We start from the raw sequence: 24,016 nt of genomic DNA on the forward strand, positions 1-24,016 counted from the left end.
CCGATACTCACCACCTAAAGGGATTGAGTGTGAGGGCGCTTATGCAGCTATACGGCAGTCTGTCCTCATACGGGGCACCATCTGTCGCAGCGGCAATGGTTGTCGGGGCGGCAGAGACAATAACCAATGCCACAACTCTTACAGAGAAGTGGGGCCAGGAGGGTCACTCTGAAGAGTCAAACCCAGCTTCAGTCCCAGTTTATTTTATAATCAATACAGCAAACAGTGAAGCAAATAACAGAACAATGGGCTTTGGGTGAATAACAGTAAGTTTCGGGCAAGGGAGGAGGAATTAGGTAAACAAGCCAATCAGTAACGGGTTTGGTAAAACAAGTCGTGACAGGTCTCAACATGTTGGGGACAAGTCTCAACATATTGTGCAGCATAGAGGCCTTTATACATCCATATTTTAATGGCACATATCCCCACAATTGTGGATCCAAGTAAAATGAAATCCTTGACAACTTCAGTATTCTCTCCATTTATCATGATGTTGTTTATTGGTCCAGTTGTGAGGATTTTTGTTTTCTTTATGTTGAGGTATAATCCATACTGAAGGCTGTGGTGTTTGCCCTTCATCAGTAAGTTCTTCAAGGCCTCTTCACTTTTCAGTAAGCAAGGTTGTGTCATCTGCATAACGCAGGTTGATAATGAGTCGTCATCAAATCCTGATGCCCCATTCTTCATCATATAGTCCAGCTTCTTGAATTATTTGCTCAGCATACAGATTGAATAAGTATGGCAAAAGGATACAACCCTGATGCACACCTTTCTTGATTTTAAGCCATGCAGTATCTCCTTGTTCTGTGCAAAAGGCTGGGTCTTCTTGGTCTATGTATGTGTTCCTCATGCACACAATTAAGTGTTCTGGAATTCCCATTCTTTGCAATGTTATCTATAAATTGTTATGATCCACACAGTCGAATGCTTTTACATAGTCAGTTAAACACAGGTAGACGTCTTTCTGGTATTCTCTGCTCTCAGCCACGACCCATCTGACATCAGCAGTGATATCATTTGTTCCACATCCTCTTCTGAAACCAGCTTGAACTTTTTACAGTTCCCTGTCTGTCTTAGTCATCTAGTGCTGCTACAACAGAAATACCACAAGTGGATGGCTTTAACAAAGAGAAATTTATTTTCTCACAGTCTAGTAGGCTAGAAGTCCAAATTCAGGGCGTCAGCTCCAGGGGAAGACTTTCTCTCTCTGTTGGCTCTGGAGGAAGGTCCTTGTCATCCGTCTTCCCCTGGACTAGGAGGTTCTCTGCATAGGAACCCCCAGTCCAAAGGACAAGCTCTGCTCCTGGCACTGCTTTCTTGGTGGTATGAGGTCCCCCACTCTCTGCTTGCATCCCTTTCCTTTTATCTCTTGTAAGATAAAAGGCGGTGCAGGCCACACCCCGGGGAGACTCCCTTTACATTGGATCAGGGATGTGACCTTGGTAAGGGTGTTACAATCCCACCCTAATCGTCTTTAATGTAAAATTACAATCACAAAATGAAGGACAACCACACATACTGGGAATCATGGCCCAGCCAAATTGATACACACTTTTTTGGGGGGACATAATTCAATCCATGACACTGTCTGTGTACTTCTGCAAATATTTTTGAATTATCTTCAGCAGAGTTTTACTTGGGTGTGATGTTAATGATATTGTTCAATAATTTCCACATTCTATTGGATCACCTTTCTTTGGAATGGGAACAGATATGGATCTCTTCCAGTCAGTTGGCCACGTAGCTGTCTTCCAGATTTCTTGGCATAGAAGAGTAACTGCTTTCATCGTTGTATCTGTTTGTTGAAATATCTCAGTTGGTATTCCGACAATTCCTGGAGCCTTGTTTTTTGCCAATGCTTTCAGTGCAGCTTGGACTTCTTCCTTCAGTAGCATGGGTTCTTGATCATATTTTACTTCCTGAAATGGTTGAACGTTGACCAGTTCTTTTTGGTACAGTGACTCTATGTATTCCTTCCATCTTCTTTTGATGCTTCCTGTGTCGTTCAACATTTTGCCCTTAGAATCCTTCATTATTGCAACTCGCGGCATGACTTTTTCCTCAGTTCTTTCAGCTTGAGAAATGCTGGGCATGTTCTTCTTTTTGATTTTCTAATTCAGGTGTTTGCACATTTCATTATAATACTTTGTCTTCTCAAGCCACCCTTTGAAATCTTCTGTTCACCTCTTCTACTTCATTTCTTCCTTTCACTTCCGCTATTCTGCATTCAAAAGTAAGTTTCAGAGTCTCTTTTGACATCCATTTTGGTCTTTTCTTTCTTTCCTGTCTTTTTAATGTCCTTTTGCTTTCTTCATGTATGATGTCCTTGATGTCATTCCATAACTCATCTGGTCTTCAGTTATTAGTGTTCAGTGTGTCAAATCTGTTCTTGAGATGGTCTCTAAATTCAGGTGGGATATACTCAGGGTTGTCCTTTGGCTCTCATGGACTTGTTTTAATTTTCTTCAGCTTCAGCTTGAACTTGGATTTGATCAGTTGGTGGTCTCTTCTGCAGTTGGCCCCTGGCCTTATTCTCACTGATGATGATGAGCTTCTCCATTGTTTCTTTCCACAGCTTCAGTCAATTTGATTTCTTTGTATTATATCTGGTGAGGTCCACATCTGTAGTTGCTGTTCATATTGTTGGAAAAAAAAAAGGTATTTTCAATGAAGAAGTCACTGGTCTTGGCAAAATTCTGTCATGCAATTACTGCATCGTTTCTATCACCAAGGCCATATTTTCCAACTACTGATCCTTCTTCTTTGTTTCTAACTTTTGCATTCCAATCACCAGTAATTATCAGTGCATCATGATCGCATATTTGATCACTTTCAGACTGCAGAAGTTGGTAAAAATCTTCAATTTATTCATCTTTGGCATTAGTGTTTGGTGCGTAAATTTGAATAATAGTCATATTAAGTGGTCTTCCTTGTAGGCATATGGCCTGTTATCCTATCATTCACAGCGTTATACCTCAGGATAGGTCTTGGAATGTTCTTTTTGACAGTGAATGCAATACCATTCCTCTTTAATTTGTTATTTCCAGCATAGTAGACCGTATGATTGTCCAGTCATAATGGTCAGTGCCAGTCCATTTCAGCTCACTGATGCCTAGGATGTTGTTCTTTATGCATTCCTTTTCACTTTGACAGCTTTCAGTTTTCCTAGATTCAAACTTCGTACATTCCACATTCCTGTTATTAATGGACATTTGCAGCTGTTTCTTCTCATTTTGAGTTGTGCCACATCAGCAAATGAAGGTCCTGGAAACTTCACTCCATCCACATCATTAAGGTTGACTCCACTTTGAGGAGGCAGCTCCTTCCCATTCTTATTTTGAGTGCCTTCTAACCTCAGGGGCTCATCTTCCATCACTATAGCAGACGATGTTCCACTGCTAACCATGAGGTTTTCGCTGGCCAATTTTTCAATGTATTATCAGATCCTTCTCCCTAGTTTGTCTTAGTCTGGAAGTTCCACTGAACCCTGTCCGCCATGGTTGACCATGCTGGTATTTGAAATACCGGTGATGTAACTTCCAGCATCACAGCAACACCCAAGTCACCACAGTATGGAAACTGACAGATGAGTAGTGGGTGACTTGTATAGCATACAGCTTTCTGCTTAGGGGTCTCAGATTGTTCCATTGTTCCTTGGGTCGTGAAGAGAATACTTTTCTATGATTTTTAGGTAGACTGTTAATACTTGTAGCCTTGTTTCCTTGGTATGTTATTTTCCCCTGTAAAATGATGGTCTTAAAAGACCAAGTTACCTGACCTAATTTCAAGCAAATGTTTCAAGGAATATGGCTTGCATATCTGTTTGGTTCTTATTTTCTGAAGCTGAATTTCCTCTTGAGAGCCGTTGTACTGATGATTTTTTAAGTGCTTTGACTCGGCCTTTTTTTTCTGCTTTTTTTTTTTTTTCTTCCTTACTTACAGTTTAGCACAATCCTGAACCGATAGAACTTTCCATGATGGTGGAAAAAATAGCCACATGTGGCTAGTGACTGCCATATTGGACTATACAATCTGGTCTTCAAAGCATTTGAGACTTCTGTTAAAAATATATTAATAAAATCTTATTACTCCCGGGGATTATTTCTTCTGTAACAGTTTCATCTGTAATAAACCGAAACCAAAAAATCCACTGTTGTCAAGTTGACTCCAACTCATAGTGACCCTATAGGACAGAGTAGAACTGCCCCATAGAGTTTCCAAGGAGTGGCTGGTAGATTCGAACTGCCAAATTTTTGGTTAGCAGCCGAGCTCTTAACCACTGCGCCACCACGGCTCCTTTGTAATAGTTTTTTAATATTCAAAGCCCTGAAGCCTGTCTAGTGGTTTTGAAGACTATGACGGTGCATTGAAATTCGCCATTTCTTAGAGGAAAAGGGCTCTCTTATGACACCTATATTGTGACTACTTTCCAAGAGGAGAATTAGAAATAAGTCGGAACTAACATGTGAGTGCCTAATGAGCCAGCTCAGTGCTCATGTATTACTTGATAAGATGAAAAGGAAGAAGGACCAGCAACAAAAACAACAAACTGGGAAATCAAACCGTTCTCTTTAAGTGCACGGCAGTTGGATGACCACAGCTATTACACTTCTACCCTAGAACTAGACAGGAAAATTTTTCGTATGTCCTGATATTATGAGTTACTGTTTTATACAGGAAACCCTGCTGGCACAGTGGTTAAGAGCTACGTCTCCTAACCAAAAGGTCGGCAGTTTGAATCTACCAGGTGCTCCTTGGAAACCTTAGGGGGCAGTTCTGCTCTGTCCTGTAGGGTCGCTGTGAGTCAGAATGGACTCGATGGCAACGGGTTTGGTTTTTTGGTTTTTATTTTATGCAAGTCCCTTGGCAGTGCAAATGATTAATGCGCTTGGCTGCTAACCAGAAGCTTGCAGGTTCAAGTCCACTGCAGGTCATCCGAAGAAAGGCCTGGTGATTTACTTCAGAAGAATCAGCCATTGAAAACTCTGTGGAGCACAGTTCTGCTCTGAACACAACATGGGTTGCCATGAGTCAGAATCAACTCGATGGCAGCTAGTTTTATTTAATGCAAAATTAAACTGTCTGTAATATTGCTGTTCAACATTTAAAAATTCTCATAAGAAAAATCAGTTTTTCATATTTCCAAGGAACAAGTTGGGAAAAGAAAATACTTTTGTGCTTTCAAATTGTTGTACCATTAACCCTGTTATCTGTACTATCCTTAAATTCCAGAGCCGGAAACAGAATTGTTGAAATAGTGCCCGAACATCTGAAACAATTCCAGTCCCTCGAAACTTTGGACCTAAGCAACAATAATATTTCCGTGCTTAAAATGGCATTTCCATCCCTACAACTCAAGTATCTGTAAGTGAAATTTTCTTTAACAAAAATTTTCACTTGTAGTGAAAATGTTGGCTGCAACAATGGACTCAAACATCAGTGCTTTCGAGGATTGCGTGGGACTGGACAGTGTTTCCTTTTTTATACTGTTGTAGAGAAAAGACTCTCTATCTCTGTTAAAGGAAATCAGAGAGATTTGTTGAAGCCAAGATACCATTCAAATGGGGGAACGTGAAAGCCTCAGGGTCTGAAGCTCATGAAAACCCAGGGAGGGGATGCAAATCACACCTAGTTATAGTACCGTAGGAGGAACTAGAAAGCACAATTATTCCTTTTTAAAAAAAAAATTTTTTTTTATTGTATTTTAGATGGTTTACAGTTAGTACACATATTGTTTTATGACATTGGTTAACAACCCCACGACATTTCAACACACTCCCTTCTCAGCCTTGGGCTCCGTATTACCAGCTTTCCTTGTCCCCTCTTGCCTTCTAGTCCTTGTCCCTGGGCTGGTGTGCCCCTTTAGTTTTATTTTGTTTCATGGGCCTGTCTCATCTTTGGCTGAAGGGTGAACCTCAGGAGTGACTTCATTACTGAACTAAAAGGGTATCTGTCCGATGGCCATACTCTTGGGGTGTCTCCAGTCTCTGTCAGGCCAGTAAGAAAGTAAGAAAGGCCAATTCTGATTGGTTTGCAGTGATTGAGGTCAGTCAAAAAGGAGACAAAGTGAAGTGTGATTTTTAGCAGTATTGGTTACACTAATACAGCTGGAATACCTTGATTGGCTAAAAGATATAATTACAAGATACGTGGTTGTGGGTGGGGGTCTCATGACTGTCACAAAACAATGGCATGATGATGGCCTGATGATACTGTTGGGAGCAGGTTGTTAAACATTACCTCACCCAGAGCATAAGATCTCCTGGGGAGACTGGACACAAAGTGGTTTTGGTTACAGACCCCTGACCACAGGGAAAGCATTTCCTTAATGATGGGGTTGGTTCCTAAGCAGCAAGGTTTGAGTCTGTGTGAAAGGTTACACTGGGCCTTAGCATTAGTTGAGCTGTTTTTATTTTAGGTCAGATGCCTCTTTTAATTTTATATCCCATATAATACATAATTCACCATGAGTGGGACCCAACTCAGCAGAACCTAACAACAACTAGAATGAAAATATGGTGGTGTAATTAAAAGGTAAACTTTAAGATAGAGTAGACAGCCTGTTTTATTGCCAGTAGATCCAAAATGGAACGTTTTCATTGGCTTGTAATTTGCTTGCCATAAGCCTGAGTAATCACAGTCTTCATTTTATTCTTACACTCTTGGATTATAAAAATTTAACGTCCTATAAGTGCTAGAAAAACTACATGGGGTAACAGGCACTTCTTTTTGAAAAATAATTAAACCATTGCTGTGCTTTATTAATAAATAGATTCCAAAAAAGTAGATAAATAGCTCTAACAATTTCTTTTGTAATCTTCAAATACTCCAGTAACTCTTTGCCTAGCAGTGTGTGTTAATCGCCCTGGTGGTGCAGTGGTTAAGAGCTTGGCTTCTCCTTGGAAGCCCTATGGGGCAGTTCTACTCCATCCTATAGGGTGGCTATGAGTCCGAGTTGAGTCAGTGGCAACAGTTTTGTTTTTCTTTTTTAATACTGGTCTGTAGGTCCCAAATAGTAATTAAGTGTCCATTATTGCAAGTGATGGTCAGGTTGTCTGGAGATCCTTTATGATACAGATGATACATGCATATTACCTTCCCAAAGAAACCAGAAAGAAGGAACTTATCTTCACACTTTCAACAGGTATATCAACAGCAACCGAGTCACATCCATGGAACCTGGTTGTTTTGACAATTTGGCCAACACACTCCTGGTGTTGAAGCTGAACAGGAACCGACTGTCAACTCTCCCACCCAAGATGTTTAAACTTCCCCAACTGCAGCACCTGTAAGTAAAAGCCTCGTACATATCGTTTCTTCACCTCTTAGAAACCCTCGGTGTCTGTCCCCTAAAAACCATAATGTGGCAAAAAGAGTTTAGAAGCAAGGATGTGGTCGCCTTTCCTTTGAGAAACTAGAGTTGTAGAATCTCTGAATTGGAAAGAATCTTAAAAGTCACCTGGTACACGCTTCTGCCTGACAAGACACATTAGGTTGTTACTGAAAGAGTGCACAGTGTAATCACTGAACAACCTCCTTACAAAGGGGTCATTGTGGCACTGAAGAAATCGTGGGGATTCTCAGCAGCTGTAGTTTATGAGAATAATACCGACAACTCCAGGAGTCTCTTTAATAGCTAAAGTGGCTGTAAAGCACTGTCTGCTTAATAATGGGAGAATGATCTGTGAACAGGCTCCTGCAATAGTGGTTTTCAACCTCAGCTGCACATTACAGACACTTGGGGAGCTTTTAAAAATCCCAATGCCCAGGCCACACCCTTGACCAATTATATGAGAACGTCTGAGGTTAGAATCTAGGCTTCGGTAAATTTTAAAACTCCCCAGATGATTTCCAGTGTGCAACCAAGGTTTATACTTCAAGGTTCACCTTAAAGAAAAAGCATCAAACATAAAAAGAATCATGAAAGATAAAAGCCAACTTTTGTAAGCAGATGGAGCAGGGTAAACGTGACGGCCCTGCTCTTGAAAAGAGCTTGTTTTAATATAAAATTCAATGTTCTCATTCTGGATCATTTAAAACAAGTGTTAATCAGTTTACTTCTATACTGAGTGGGCAATAGATTAGAAATTAAACTGCAGTTGAGTTTCCATATTTTGTCTTCCCAAAATAAATCTCACACTTCAGAAGGAAATTTACTCACTGCTACTAAACCAGAATTCTTCCCAATCAAAATGTTTAGAAATGTAAAACATTGGGTATAATTTAACATTGACGGGTTTAACTATACTGTAACCATGTCACATTTTATTACTACCTCCTTAGTCTTATAAACTAACTGTTTAATATCCAATGCAGTGAACTGAACCGAAACAAGATTAAAAATGTAGATGGACTCACATTTCAAGGGCTTGGTGCTCTGAAGTCTCTGAAAATGCAAAGAAATGGAATAACAAAACTTATGGATGGAGCTTTTTGGGGGCTGAGCAACATGGAAATCCTGTAAGTGTTGGTTGTCCCAGTCTCCACTCAGGCGATGTTGATTATAGGACGCTCAGTGAACATTCAGTAACTCTGGTTTGAAATCCTGTGTGAAAATCTCATAATTTATAATTCGAGTTATAATTTAATTTTCTTTTCCGGGTAATGGTGATTGAGGATTTATAAACACATAGTATCTGTTGCTGATGTTTTCATAGAATAAAAGCTAAACATCTAGTAACAATAGGAATATATAATAGGTTGTAATCATAGGTCCCCTTTGAAAAGACTAGATAGTAAACTTTTGATCCTACTGTTGGTTCCTATTGAAAATATAGGCAGCTGGATCATAACAACCTAACAGAGATTACCAAAGGCTGGCTTTACGGCTTGCTGATGCTGCAGGAACTTCATCTCAGCCAAAATGCCATCAACAGGATCAGCCCTGATGCCTGGGAGTTCTGCCAGAAACTCAGTGAGCTGTGAGTTGCCTTTTATCCTCTTCAGGTTTAAGAGCAGGGATCATGCCAGAGCATGGCGGTTCTCACCAGTCATCTGTGAAATTTTCATAACGAAGTTTCCAAGGTGACAGCTTTATTTATTTATTTTTTTCCACATGCAACTTAGTCGTATTTTTGTTGTGATAAGTTGAAGCCAACTCTGCCATTTCAGTTCTGTGTCAGGTTGGCTAAAGGAACGTTGGTCATGTTCAAATAAAGACAATATATTTTGTTTTAATTACTAGCATTAGAAATTATGTTGACCTCAGCATTAAAAAAGGATCACTGTAGTTGCCTGTATTACCTGTTTTGGGTTTTTGGGGTTTTTTAAGAAAGCAAATCATTGCGATGAATTGAAAAATTAAAGCTATTCTTTGTTTTTGTTATGTTTTTCTTTGCAGGGACCTGGCTTACAATCACTTATCAAGGTTGGATGATTCAAGCTTCCTTGGCCTGAGCTTACTAAATACGCTGCACATTGGGAACAACAAAGTCAGCTACATTGCTGATTGTGCCTTCCGGGGCCTTTCCAGTTTAAAGACTTTGTAAGTTACACATTTTGCTCTCGGTACATGAACCTAATTTGCTCCTAAATGTGCCTACTTTTCTCCAAGCATATTTCCTTTGTTGTGAAGGAAATGCATACGGCCTCAGAAGTAGTCTTAATCTTTCCCAGATCAGTTTGATTAAAATAGGCCTATTTCATCCATATGTGATTCTTAAAAGGATTGAAAAAGACAGTGATCAGATTGTTTTGGTAATTACAGTTTACCCCTCTCAGGATCTCCCGGAAGTTAGTAACTGCTTAAGAGGGAAACAATTTTAGATTTCCTAATTTTCTTTATAAAACACAGATTAAAAACTACCCAAAGAGAAAGGATATGCAAAGGCCAGCAAAGGAAGGAGCCTGTTTATAATGCCAATTATATCTAGGCCCTGGCCTCCGTCCTAACAGAAAGAAGAGACAGTTGAATTAATTGACCTCTGAGAAATCTCTCAAATGTTAATTTAATGTTTTGCAGTGGGCTTTTGATTTTTGCACTGTCAGAAACTTTAGCTTCATTCAGTATTTGAAGAGTTACATAACTAAAAGACACGCTGTCTGCTTTGGCGAGCACCTCCTTGTGTGGTTAGAACACTGGTTTAAGGTTTATTGTATTTTTCAGACTATTTACATCTTTCAGAATTTAGTCATCTTGATAGAGAAATTAATAGGGCCCAAACCTGCGTATTGGCCAACTGTTCTGATTTTGGGCAAACACTTAATATGTTGCTGGGGAGCAGGGCAGAGTGTAAGAGGTATATTGGGGAGATAAGACATTTCCCATTGTTTTGAAAGACGTGAAAATGATGGAGGAAATTAAGAGGAGTTTATTAGACATTACATCTACCTGGCTGGTGGTCTTAGACGTCTGATCAGAACTGTAGAGAGAATGCTCGTATCTTTTCTAAGTACCTGGTTCTAGATTCAGTAGCAGACCTTGTTTTAATTAGGGATCTGAAGAACAATGAAATTTCCTGGACCATTGAAGACATGAATGGTGCTTTCTCTGGGCTTGACAAACTGAGGCAGCTGTGAGTATGATTTGCCTCGTAATTTGACTCACTCTTTGACCTAAAAAAATGTGTCAGTTCCACAGTTTGTCATCTTAAAGAGTTTAGAAATAGGTGCATAATCTGGTTGCTACTCATCGTTTCTCAGAATGAGTGCTAGTATACAAGATGAGTTTTAATTAGCTTTTCTTCCTTGGGTAAAAGAGTTTTATTTAACATTTTATTGTCTAGATAATAATTTTAAATTATTTTGCATGCTTAGACTTTTGGGGATTATTATTGTATAAAAGTTAGTGCACTTAACTAACTTCAACGTTTTGAAACCTTCTACATTGTTTTTTACTGATAGGAATTTTTAAATGAGGTGATTCAGTATCCACCAATAATACTGCAGTAGGTTCCAAATAATACAGGATAAAATGTATTTACATCCAACCATAATATGAACTTGCAGATGGCCAAACTATGTGTCTTAAGCCAGTGGTTCTCAAATTGAGTTCCATATAGCCCTAGAGCCCTGTGGAAGATAAAGGTACCCCTGGAGAGGGGGGCTGAGGAGAAACGCTCCACTGTTATCAGTTGTATTTATTGTAGTTTTAAGACAATTTATGTTGAATAAACTTCCTACCCATTCCTAAAAAGACTTCGAGAAATCACTATTTTAATTGAACTATCAGAGTAATATTTATGGAATACTTGTTTTTGTTGAGCTGTTGGTTGTATACTTGAAAACCGTGCGGAACTGTATTACTGAAATAGATGACATGAACACATTTTTACAGGATATGTAGCTGAATTGAAAAAAGTAGAATTGTTCACAAATGATTTCAAAAGTGCTTCTTTTTGTGAGAGCACTCCCCCACCTCAAATGGTTTTTATTAACCGTTCCAACGTAATTTTTTTCAGAATACTCCAAGGAAACCGGATTAGGTCTATTACCAAAAAAGCCTTCACTGGTTTGGATGCATTAGAACACCTGTAAGTAGCTGGAATTTAATCACCCTAAAGATAGTCTGGAGCCCTGGTGGTGCAGTGGTTAAAAGTTACGGCTACTAACCAGAAAGGTCGACAGTTAGAATCCACCAACCGCTCCTTGGAAACCCTGTGGAGCAGGGCAGTTCTACTCTGTCCTGTAGGGTCACTGTGAGTCAGAATTGACTCAGTGGCAATGGGTTTTCTTTTAAAGATAGTCCAAGATGGTTACCTATTAATATATGCCTCTTGAAAGATTAAAAAAGAATGTAATGTTGTTGGCATCCTCTCAGCACTGTAAAGCATATATTTACAAATCTACCTGTTACCTATCCATCCACCTGTGGATGTATACAGTCATATGTTTTCTTTTGCATTTACGGACATTGCTACATGTCATTGTTGGGCTGACTTTTAGTTGTTTTCCTAGAGTGGGGTTATATTTAATTAAAATAAAAACCAGAACTGCCATTTATTGTGCACCCACAATGTACCAGGCTATGCCTGGTATGTATATTGTCTCATTTAAGCCTCACAAAAAAAACTGTTTAATAGCCATTATTATCATCCTTATTTTTAATTTAAGAAGCAGAGGTTCTGAAGGTTCATTGATTCCATTGGACAGCCTGTGTGCTTCCTTAGGGTCCCGAGTCACACTGTCTCTTGCCTGCAAATCTCTACCCTAACCCCCAGTAAATCCTGCACACATTTTTGAAATGACATTTAGGGACTCAGGAACTTTAAACCACTTGGAGAGCAAAACTAGTCAACCTTGATAGGAGTCAGAATCTATATGAGCACCAGGTTTTGACTAATTGAACCAAGCAGCTGCATTATAACCATGGGTATATGGACTGCCAGACAAACGAACAAGTCTGTCTTCAAAGAAGTGCAACCAGAATGCTCCTTAGAAGCAAGGATGTGAAGACATCATCTCATGTACTTTGGACATGTTATTAGGAGGCACCAGTCCCTGGAGAAGGGCATCATGCTTGGTAAAGTAGAGGGTCAGCAAAAGAGAGGAAGAGTCTCAATGAGGTGGATTGACACAGTGGCTGCAACAATGGGCTCAAACATAACGATTGTGAGGATGGCGCAGGACTCAGCAGTGTTTCGTTCTGTTGCACATAGGGTCACCATGAGTCGGAACCTACTCAATGGCACCTAACAACAGCAACACACACTGTCCACTTATACAGCAAAAGTACAGAAGTAATGTAGACTATGCCTATTCTGACTGTTAAGGAGTCTTCGCTGTCAGAAATTTTAATCTATTAACTAATCTAATCTAATCTATTAATTTGAACAAAAGAAGTAACAATTTAAAGTACACATTTGATTTGCTGTCATTTGTGCTGTGTATTGAGGGTGAAGATTTGGCTGTGACCTGTAAACTCCCCTTGGTTGTTGCCTTCTGACTGTACCTGTTAGATTGAGGGAGCTGTGGATTGCAGGCCATACTGACAATGTAGCAGCACAGATCGTCAGTAGAGTAATTCTACAAAGCAGGGTTTTGGAAGGACACACCAGTGACACTCTACTTACTGAAAAAAATTATTTTCAAAGGAAAACTAGCCCAAAGGTTTGTCATCTGGTCCATTCTATTTCTGGGAGGATGGAATGAATGAGTGGATCAGTGGAGTGTTAACCTCTGCTTCGGTTTTCTAAACATTCATGAACTTTCCTAGCCTGCTCTCCCCCCATGTTCTAGTAACTTTATTCTCTTCCTCTCTTGCCACTTGTTTCAATCAAAATCGCTTTTGTATACTCTGCGTAGTACTCAGAGGAGTAATCATTGTGGAGAGTACTTTAATTCAAACTTCCTGTAAGTCCTAGTTGAAAATAAAATCAGCCCAGAATATTCTCTCATTTTATAAATGAGCCATCTGAAGTGGGTGTTTTTGCTTGTTTGTTTTAACAAGTACATCTTGTCTGAACACCTTACTGCATTTACGGTAGTGAGCAGTATGGGGCAGAATAAGCTAGCGGTCAAGAGCGTAAGTTTGGGGATTAAAAATAATGGGGTTTAAATACTATCTGCCCCTTTCAGGCTAAGCAAGATAGTAATACCGTCTTCTTTTGGGTTGCTGTGAGGAATAAATGGAGTAATATATGTAAATCACTTAACACAGTGAATAGCATAGAAAGTGTTCTATAAAGGATGGTTTTTCGAAAGCAAAATTACGAGGAATTTTATTTGTGTATTTAAAAGTTACTAATGGTTACCAATTTGAATAATGAGAAATACAGGAAAATAATATAGCAGAAGAGATTGGGCCCCCACGAGTCAAATAACTTGCACATAGTTCATCTCTCTCACCGTAAGAGAACCTGCTTCTGATACAGATATTCTTCAATCCAACCTTTGTAGTGGGTTCTCCTGGAGTTGCCTCCTTCATGCACTTCAGTGCATAGATTGTTCGGTGAATGAGGTGGGTAATGTGGGCCTGGATTCTGCCTCAAGACACATAATGGCCACATCTTCTGATGTATTTGATTTGATTGTTTTTTCCAGAGACCTGAGCAACAATGCAATCATGTCATTACAAGGCAATGCATTTTCACAGATGAAGAAACTTCAACAATTGTAAGCTTTCCTTTTCCTTCGAAGATTTTCAAATGAAATACAGGGGAGAAACTTGTCATGGGGTGGGTCATCCTAGGCTGTAGCTTAATTTTTTTTTACCAGAAAACAAAAGGAGTTTATTTGTTAGATTACATTAAGGATTGGAATAAAAAAAAAAAAAAGTCCCTAGGTGGTACAAACGATTAATGTGCTCAACTGCTGACCAAAAGGTGGTAGGTTCGAATCCATGTAAAAGTGCCTGAGAAGAAAGATCTGGAGATCTACTTCCGAAAAATCAACCACTAAAAACCCTTTGGGGCACAGTTCTACTCTGACACACATGGGGTCATCATGAGTTGCAGTCAACTCAGTGACAACTGGTTTTTAGGGTATTTTGATATATTGGCACGTCTTTTCAGTAGGACAGTAATATCACCCTTGTTAACATTTCTTGCATTTTAAGACGGACTTGTTGTGTGCTGTCAAGTCAGTTCTGACTCATAAGACCCTATATGTCAGAGAACTGCCTCATAGGGTTTCCTAAGCTGAAATCTTTACAGGAGCAGATCTTTTCTCCTGAAGAACGGTTGTTGGGTTCAAACCCCTGACCTTTTGGTTAGCAGCTGAGTGCTTAACCATGGCGCCATCAGGGCTTCTTCTTAAAAGGAACTGTAGAATATTAATTACAATGGGGTATGTGTATTTGGTTTCCAAATCCGTAGCTTTGTTAATATTTACTTGAGTCTAGTTTACTTGTAGAAATCTGCATTTCATACAAAACAAATTAATGTAATTACTCTCTTCAGGCATTTAAATACATCAAGCCTTTTGTGTGATTGCCAACTAAAATGGCTCCCACAATGGGTGGCGGAAAATAACTTTCAGAGCTTTGTAAATGCCAGTTGTGCCCATCCTCAGTTGCTAAAAGGAAGAAGTATTTTTGCTGTCAGCCCAGATGGCTTTGTGTGTGGTAAGTATAACTGTTGCCCTTTTGTTCTACTCATTCTTTTTCCCCTCCCATTTATCCAAATAATGGTTTTGAATAGGCTTGTGTTCTCTTAATAAACCTTTTATTTCTACTGAAGTAAATGAAAATCGATCTGTAGTTTGCTGATTAGTTTCATTTTACAGATGGAAAAGAGAGTTTTCTAAAATGTCTTCATCTTAGTTTGGCATCAGGTGGTTTGGGTAAAGAGAAATTGATACTGGATCTTGGGAGAATGGAGGGATAGCCCTGTCCTCTCTAAAAAACAAAAACTGTTGCTGTAGTCGGTTAGGACAGAGTAGAACTGCCCCATAGGGTTTCCAAGGCTGTAAATCTTGAGTCTAAGGCAGACTACCACCTCTTTCTCCCAAGGAGCAGCTGGTGGGTTCAAATGACTTATCCTCTCTACTTAACTTAAATTTCCTAAATCTCAGTCTCTGCATCTACAGAATGGGAATTCTGCTACTTACTCTTTGCATTGCAGGAGTTGTAGGGCGGCTCACGAGTTCTGTAACGAGACTCAAGTAAACCCTGTGCAAATGCTATTTGTGTGGGGTGGAAAGGAAGAATTATTAGCTAATGATTTGTGGGCTGGTAAAAATTTAACTCTTGGTGAATAAAGCGCTATAAGCAACAGAAAGTTTGAATTTATTATAAATGATGCATTGTTTTAGTATCTAAGGATTTCGGCATTAGAGGTCTGCTTACCCAAAGTTCATATAACTAATTAGTAACAGATCTGGAGCGTTCCTCTCCCTAGAGCAGCCTCTGACCACCCCATTCCACTGCTGTTTACTGTTAGTTGCCATGAAGACCTTTGTAAAAATAAGTATGTGTATAAAACATGAAATCAAAATTTACTCAAATTTAAATGTGTGTTAAGGTATCGCAGAACCTTTGTCTTACATTGGCATTTAAGATTTTACCTAAAACTACTTTGCCTAGGATTGTTTATTTTGTTCAAGTGAAAAAATAAATATTTTACTAAGTTGCAGCATTAATCAAAGCCAATAGTTTCTGGAAATAAACCTTCTGATGTAGCTTTTGGATCTGAGTAAGTTTTTGGCATTCAGCTATAAGGGCTTGAACAATTTCCTCCCATGATTGCCCTGGTTTAATAATTCTTTAGTCACAAGATAACGGAGTCTCTGTTACTTAGAGACATACATGCAGCAGCCATAGAATTTTCACTTCCTCCCTTGTGAATGAGAACATTGATTCGCCAGATAAGAATTTCAGAATAATTATACATAAGAAGAAGCTATCTTGATTACAGCATGCAAGCATGGCATTGAAAATTAACAGTTAATCAGAGCATCAAACCCCCTACCACCCGATCCCCTGGCCACCAGTTCACACACACATAAGTTTTTCTGGTAGGTCTAGATGTTTCTTTCGGGGTTTAGACTGCCTCTGAGAAACTGAAGTTCAAAATGTAACTTTTTGAAAACGTAATAGAGAACCAAGAATAACTGCTTAGAGTGAAAGAGTTGCTTAGCTCTAATTATAATGTAGTTCCAACGGTGTAGCCCAGCAGCTTGATTGACTGGCTACTCAAACTCTGGGCCAAAACCAGTGTCTCACAGTTTTGTTGATGCTTTTTCTTCTGCTATAGGATTTTGTTTTGTTTTGCCCTGGTGGTGCAGTGGTTAAGAGCTCAGCTGCTAACCAGAAGGTTAGCAGTTTGAATCCACCAGCAGCTCCTTGGAATCCCTAAGGGACAGTTCTACTCTGTCCTGTAGGATCGCTATGAGTCGGAATCGGCTTGACGGCAATGGGTTTTAATATTGGTTCTGTTTCTGGTAAATGAGGTGTTAGTGGCTGTATTTAGTAATTTTTTTTAATCACTTTTAATTTCTTAGTTTTACTGTTCCTTATTTGTGAGGGAATCCCTGAGTGCAAACAGTTAATGCTGTCAGCTGCTGGCCAAAAAGTTGGCCATTCAAGTCCACCCAGAGGTGCCTTGGAAGAAAGGCCTAGCAGTCTGCTTCTGAAAAATCAGCCATCGAAAATCCTAGGGAGCACAATTTTACTCTGACAAACATGGGGTCACCATAAGTCAGAATCAATGCGACAGCAACTGGTTTGGTCTTTTGCTTAATTTATGGAGAACATGGTAAAAATTGGAGTTCCTAAAGTAACATTCACAGATGATCCATGAGCCTAGACGTTTCTTAACTAATCTCTTCTTGTGTTTATAAAAAGCAAGGGGTCCGCATAAACTATGGGTTTTCTGATAATTCCAAAAATTAGTCTCCACTCAGGTAATAATAATTGATAAGTAGGTCTCAGTCTCCATTTGAAATAAATGAATTACTTTATCAACACTCTCCCATGGTATCATTTCAATACTAGGACAGCTAGTCCATCTGTAAACGATACACAGGAGGTAAAACCTAAGCCATGGTTTGTTTTGAGCTTCTTGGTGTTCACATTTGAGCAGCATTTGGCCTTTAGAGCCTTAACATTGTTTTGTTTCCTCCTCTCCATTTTGAACAGATGATTTTCCAAAACCCCAGATCACGGTTCAGCCAGAAACACAGTCGGCAATAAAAGGATCCAATTTGAGTTTTATCTGCTCGGCTGCCAGCAGCAGTGATTCCCCAATGACTTTTGCTTGGAAAAAAGACAATGAACTGCTGCATGATGCTGAAATGGAAAATTACGCACACCTTCGGGCCCAAGGCGGCGAGGTGATGGAGTACACCACCATTCTTCGGCTGCGCAACGTGGAGTTTACCAGTGAAGGGAAATACCAGTGTGTCATTTCCAATCACTTTGGTTCATCCTACTCTGTCAAAGCCAAGCTTACTGTAAATAGTATGTGATCCGACTTTTCTGTTTGCATTTAAAGATGATTTTTAGAGATAGATAGCATTTGGTTTATTTTTCTCTGATTCCTAGCCCCTCTCCTCTCAGCTCATGTTTTCCTACCTAACGTTTCCATTCCCCAGCTCCCACTCCACAAAATTAAGATTCTTGGCTGTTTGTATCTGAGTAAGCATTTATCACGTTCGAAGCAAGGTTTTCAGCATGGTGAACAGCACAGTGATGAACCAGACACTTTTTGCTCTTTGGGAGTTTGCGATGCTCTAGTTCGATGCAGAAGGCTACAAAGTAGAGTGTTAAAACACGCCACCTTTGATTCAGAGATCTGAGTTTGAATCCTGGCATGCCTGCTTAGGCCGTGTGACTCTCACAAGTTCCTTAACTGCTCTGTGTCTCCATTTCTACATCTTTAAATTGGGGATAATAGTATCTACCTTCAGAAGGGTATTATGAGCATTAAAATAATGTGTTTAAAGGATTTAGAAGACTACCTAGAATGTAGTAAATGCTTAGTAAATGCAATAAAGTTAGCTAGTGTTGATAAAAGAAGCCCTGCTAGCACAATTGTTAAAGTGCTCGGCTGCTAACGGAAAGGTCAGTGGTTCGAACCCAGCAGCCGCTCCGTGGGAGAAAAGACCCAGCGATCTGCTCCCGTAAAGATCCTAGGAAGCCCTATGGGGCAGTTCTACTCTGTCCTGTACGGTCTCTGGGTCAAAATCGACTTGACAGCACCTAACAACAGCAAGTGTTAATAAAAGTATATCGTCATTTGCTTTATGTGGCAGGTATACAATTTTTACAGTAGGATTTTTACTACTTTAACATTTAACCATTTGTATTTGCCATGATTGAAGATTTTGGATAGAATTCTTTAATGGATTCACTCAACAAATGGTTGCTGAGTCCTGGCACAATTTTGAGTTAAAAATTATAGGGAAGAACACATATCTAAAGTCATTGAATGTTTGAGTGCAAAGAAATTTTTTTAAAAAAATACGTAAAGTGAGTGATTTCCTTAAGATCTCACAGTTAATTATTGAAGGAACTAAAGAATGGCCCAATAATAGCAGAAAGACCTCTGGTCTGAGGATCAGATGACTTGAGCTTCATCCTGACTCTGTCATCTCTGTTACCTGTGTAACCTCGAGCAAGACATTCTCTCCATCTCAGCCTAGTTTCCCTTCACTTCAGTTGGACATAACCCCTGCCTTCCCCATATGATCAGACTGTTGTAAATGTTTTTTTAAAAAAAGGGGGAGTGAGGAGTGAAAGTGAACCTGTAGAAATCCTTTGCACTAACACCTTGGTTTTTCTCTGATTTCAGTGCTTCCTTCGTTCACCAAGACACCCATGGACCTTACTATTCGCGCTGGTGCCATGGCGCGCTTGGAGTGCACAGCTGTGGGGCACCCAGCCCCTCAGATAGCCTGGCAGAAGGACGGGGGCACAGACTTCCCTGCTGCAAGGGAGAGACGCATGCATGTTATGCCAGAAGATGACGTCTTCTTTATCGTGGATGTGAAAATAGAGGACATCGGAGTCTATAGCTGTACAGCTCAAAACAGTGCAGGAAGTATTTCTGCAAACGCAACTCTGACTGTCCTAGGTAAGTGAGTCTTTTAAGATTCTGTGGTATAAATCAGTCTTAAAGACACTGGCTCACTCACACGCCCTATTTGGCACAAGGTGTGAGGGATGGAGATCTATAGGACACTGCCCTTTCCAAGAGAGAACGGATGGCTTCTCATAAACTTGGGAGTTGGGGAGCGCGTTCCATGTTCAGGTCTGTGGCCAGTGAGATGAATCTACTCCCATTCTGAGGAGAGGGGAAAAGGAAAAGAGTCTTCCCCATTCTGTTGCAAAAATTGTGTTAACACAAAAAAAAAACTGTAAGGAACAAAAAAACATAAACAAATTCGGAAGGATCTACTCTGTTTCTTGGTCTGCCATAAAAAATACAAATAAAAAAATGCCATCAAGCGGCTTCTGACTTACGGCGACCCTGTGTGTGTCAGAGTAGAACTGTCTGCATGGGGTTTCCCTGACTGTAATCTTTACAGAAGCAGATTGCCAGACCTTTCTTCTGTGGGACCACTAGTTGGGTTTGAACTGCCAACCTCTATGCTAGTAGCTAATCACAAACCACTTGTACTATCCAAGGACCTCTGGCCTACCATACCAATCTGGAAAACGGTATTTTTTTTTTAACTTTCTTAAACAAATGTTTGAAAGAGTTAATTGTAGTAACCTGTTAAGACATCAAATAATAAAAGTAAATTATTTTCAGAATTTTATAACGGCCTCGGCATTTGGTACTAGAATGTTTCAGGATAAAAACTTAGACATTTTTGATTTTTTTTTTTTTAATCCATCAAAATACTCTTGTGCATGAAATTTAGTTTTATACATTTTCTATTTTTTTTAAATGCCTGAAATTTTTTTGCTTTGCTCCCCCTGCCCAATTCCCGAACCTTGGCAAGAGAAGTAGTGAGGGGAGCGGTGATAAAAATAGTCATTGTTATCGTTGACTGGTGTTATGGGTAAATGGCAGCAGAATAATGAAATCCCAATTGTTGTATATGTTTAAACTCTTAAAAAAAAAAAAGGCCATCAGGTTGTGGGAGAATAAATATTTTAGCTTCCAATTTGAATTTAAGTGCTAGGTCTTATGATATGGAAGCATAATTTCATTAAAACCCATTGCCATCCAGTCAGCCCTGAGCTCAGTGACCCCATGTGTCACGGAGAACTGCTCCATAGGGTTTTCTTGGTTGTAATCTTTACAAGAACAGATTGCCAGGCCTTTCTTCCGAGATGCCGCTGGGTGGGTTCGAACAGCCAACCTTTCGGTTAGTAGTCGAGTGCAAACCATTTGTGCTACCCAGGGACCTTCAGTCAGGGAATTAAAAGCATAACTTGTCCATAACATGATGAATACAATTAATGTTATTACTAAATTGTACATGTGAAGAATGTTAAGATGGCAAATATTTTGCTATGTACATATTTACCACAGTTTTTAAAAATGGTCATTTCAGAAACACCATCGTTTTTGCGGCCTCTGTTAGACCGAATTGTCACCAAAGGAGAAACAGCCGTCCTGCAGTGCATTGCTGGAGGTAGTCCTCCCCCCAGACTGAACTGGACCAAAGACGACAGCCCCTTGGTAGTAACTGAAAGGCACTTTTTTGCAGCAGGCAATCAGCTGCTGATTATTGTGGATTCAGATGTGAGTGATGCTGGCAAGTACACGTGTGAAATGTCTAACACCCTGGGAACTGAGAGAGGCAATGTGCGCCTCAGTGTGATCCCCACTCCCACCTGCGACGCCCCCCAGATGACCGCCCCATCATTGAATGACGATGGATGGGCCACCGTGGGAGTCGTGATCATAGCTGTGGTTTGCTGTGTGGTGGGCACGTCCCTCGTGTGGGTGGTCATCATATACCACACAAGGCGGAGGAACGAAGATTGCAGCATTACCAACACAGGTGTGTAAACAGAAGCTTGGCACAGGTGCGCGGTCATGTGTGTTTGTGGTTCTGCAGCAATTTTCTTCTAGAACTTGTGTCTCGCTGTCTGAGTTGATGTCAGAAGGATGACGTTTCTTTTCAAGCTGCAGAAATAACGGTTGGCTAAAAATAACACCCCCAGTCCCAAATAAATCTAGTGTTTGAAGATGGATACTTTTTGTTAAAAACCTCATTGGAATATCCTGTAGGCAGTGAGGTACAGTCCAAATGACAGAGTGAAACGCTCCAACTCCTTCACAAGCTGGTGATGGAGAACCAGGAAAACACCTCTTCAGTGAGGTTTACTCTCTCCAGCGGTTTTTGTTTTGTTGCGTGTATGTGTGCGCGCACGCGTGCGTGTGCGCGTCTGGCTAGGGCTTTCATAATTCATGGGGAAGGGTCTGTGATTTGATTAATATGTGCACATTCATATTCATGAATAATATTAAGCAGGGACTATAGCAGAATTGAACTTACTTCAAGAGCTAAGATACTGTTGTTGTGAGCTGTCAGTCGATTCATAATGATCCCATGTGACGGGAACTGCTCTAGAGGGGTTTTTTGGCTGTAATCTGTATGCAAGCAGATCGCCAGGTCTTTTTCCCATGGAGATGCTGAGTGGGTTCGAACTGCCAACCTTCTGGTTAGCAGCCGAGCACTTAACCGTCACTTCACCACAGCTCCTTGCTTAGATGCTACCCTGTGAAAATTCTTAAGACCTTACGTTTCTAAACGTTTGCTGTTTCTAAAATTGGGGTGGATAAAGTAGAGATCAGCTCGTACTTTGCAGATGATTCCCTTCACCTGAATCCTACATAACCAAGATAGTTTTGCTAGAGCAGATCTACCTGTTTGGTTTGTGCAGAAACCAAACCAGAATGTACTGTTCATCAGGGACGCCTTTGGGGGCAATTATGCTCATTCTTGGTTAATCAAATGTTGTTGTTTGATTATAGATGAGACCAACTTGCCGGCAGATATCCCTAGTTATTTGTCATCTCAGGGGACATTAGCTGACAGACAGGATGGGTATGTCCCCTCAGAAAGTGGAAGCCATCACCAGTTCATCACTTCCTCAGGAGGCGGGTATTTCTTACCACAGCATGACAGTAATGGTAAGTGTTTAAAATAAACATGGGCTTTAGTTGAAATCATATGATGGAAGGCTCAAGTATAGTACTATTTTTTATAAGAAATAGATACATGGATATTTAAGACCTGGCCCAAGGTTACTAACAAAGCTAAACCTATATAGTTATATACTCCCCAAAAAACAAAAACCAAACCTGTCGCCAGTGAGTCGTAGCTGCCCTGTAGGACAGAGCAGAAATGCCCTGTAGGGTTTCCAAGGCGCAGCTGGTGGATTCGAACTGCCGGCCTTTTGCTTAGCAGCCGAGCTCTTAACCACTGTGCCACCAGGGCTCCAAATAGTCATATACTCTTCTCTTAAACACTCGAAAAATCTTTGTTTCTAATGTGAAGGTTAGGTAAATTTTAATTCCTCCATGCCATGTAATGCTTCCTTTACATTGTAAGTATTTGTTCTTTTTGCTTAAATGACACTAACTTCTTTCACATGTGGTCTTAAAAGTCACAGGCTTTAAAATCATTCTCTTAGAGAAGTCTAATGCTGACTTTTGCTTTAAGAACTTGGTTTTAAGAATAATGATGGAAGCAGCATAATATAGAAGCACAGGCTTGATTCAAAACCCACTTCTGCCACTTACTCCCTATGTAGCCTTGGGCAAGTTGTATAACTTTTGTAAGCCTCATTTTTCTTTTCTGTTAACCGAGGCTAATTATAGTACTCACCCTACTGGGTTGTAGTGAAAATTAAATGAAATGATAACGCTACATAGTGAGTGGCACATATTGAGAACTCAGCAAATGGAAGTCATTGATATTATTGCTATCAAATATTTCACCATCTTTTCCCACAGACATTTGTTGAACACTGTCTCTGTGCCGGGCTCTGTAGTTCGGAGGGAAGCGGGGAAGCAGATTGGTTCTCAACTCCATAGTTTACTCAGTGGGGAGGCACACAAATAATTACAGATTGCTTGGCAAGGTGGTAGTAGAGGGTATAGAGTTGGAAAAGAAGTGCTGAAAATAAAAGTGAGTGTCCTGGTTAGACTCATTTGATGGCAAAGAGCAGAGACCAAAGCTTGTGCAAATATAGTGGGGTTTACAGAAAGGACGCAGTAAAAGCCTCGGGCAGAATGGGAGCATAATGGCGCCGAGTTGCCTGGATGCTGGGGCTGAAGGTGGCCTCATTCAGAGCAGCTCCAGAGGCCACAAGCTCTGCAGAGCCACACACTGCGTGTTTGCCTCTCTCTGAGACCACCATCCCCTCTGTCAGGTTTCTGCTACCCATACATGTCGCCCATTGTGGGCACCTTTGACCCCGATGATACCTCCTGTCTTTCAACTGCTGCATCCACTAAAAAAACAGTTGCTGTTGAGTATACCTGACTCATGTCAACCCCGTGTGTGTCAGAGTCCAAGTGTGCCCCATAGGATTTTCAATAGCTGTGATCTTTTGGAAGTAGATCACCAGGCTTTTCTTCCAGGGTTCCTCTGGGTGGACTCAAACCTCTAACTTTCCAGTTACCAGCCAAGCGTGTTAACTGTTTACACCACCTAGGGTCTCCACTACTAA

General features: G+C 40.3%; 1 protein-coding gene across 1 annotated transcript in view; it reads left to right on the top strand.

Annotated features, from left to right (window-relative positions):
- The window catches only part of LRIG3 (leucine rich repeats and immunoglobulin like domains 3), a 64,263-nt gene that overhangs the window by 33,721 nt on the left and 6,526 nt on the right, over window positions 1-24,016 (top strand). Inside the window, exons 4-17 of the mRNA XM_004380035.1 lie at window positions 2,578-2,597; window positions 5,233-5,364; window positions 7,145-7,288; window positions 8,317-8,460; window positions 8,778-8,921; window positions 9,341-9,484; window positions 10,434-10,514; window positions 11,400-11,471; window positions 13,981-14,052; window positions 14,838-15,001; window positions 17,516-17,836; window positions 19,170-19,451; window positions 20,884-21,336; window positions 22,314-22,472. Of these exons, the coding sequence (XP_004380092.1) occupies window positions 2,578-2,597; window positions 5,233-5,364; window positions 7,145-7,288; window positions 8,317-8,460; window positions 8,778-8,921; window positions 9,341-9,484; window positions 10,434-10,514; window positions 11,400-11,471; window positions 13,981-14,052; window positions 14,838-15,001; window positions 17,516-17,836; window positions 19,170-19,451; window positions 20,884-21,336; window positions 22,314-22,472 (2,332 nt within the window). The remainder of the gene's footprint in view (window positions 1-2,577; window positions 2,598-5,232; window positions 5,365-7,144; window positions 7,289-8,316; window positions 8,461-8,777; window positions 8,922-9,340; window positions 9,485-10,433; window positions 10,515-11,399; window positions 11,472-13,980; window positions 14,053-14,837; window positions 15,002-17,515; window positions 17,837-19,169; window positions 19,452-20,883; window positions 21,337-22,313; window positions 22,473-24,016) is intronic.

Source organism: Trichechus manatus, unplaced genomic scaffold (genome assembly GCF_000243295.1).
Source record: "Trichechus manatus latirostris isolate Lorelei unplaced genomic scaffold, TriManLat1.0 scaffold00069, whole genome shotgun sequence".
In the NCBI taxonomy this organism is placed as follows: domain Eukaryota; kingdom Metazoa; phylum Chordata; class Mammalia; order Sirenia; family Trichechidae; genus Trichechus; species Trichechus manatus.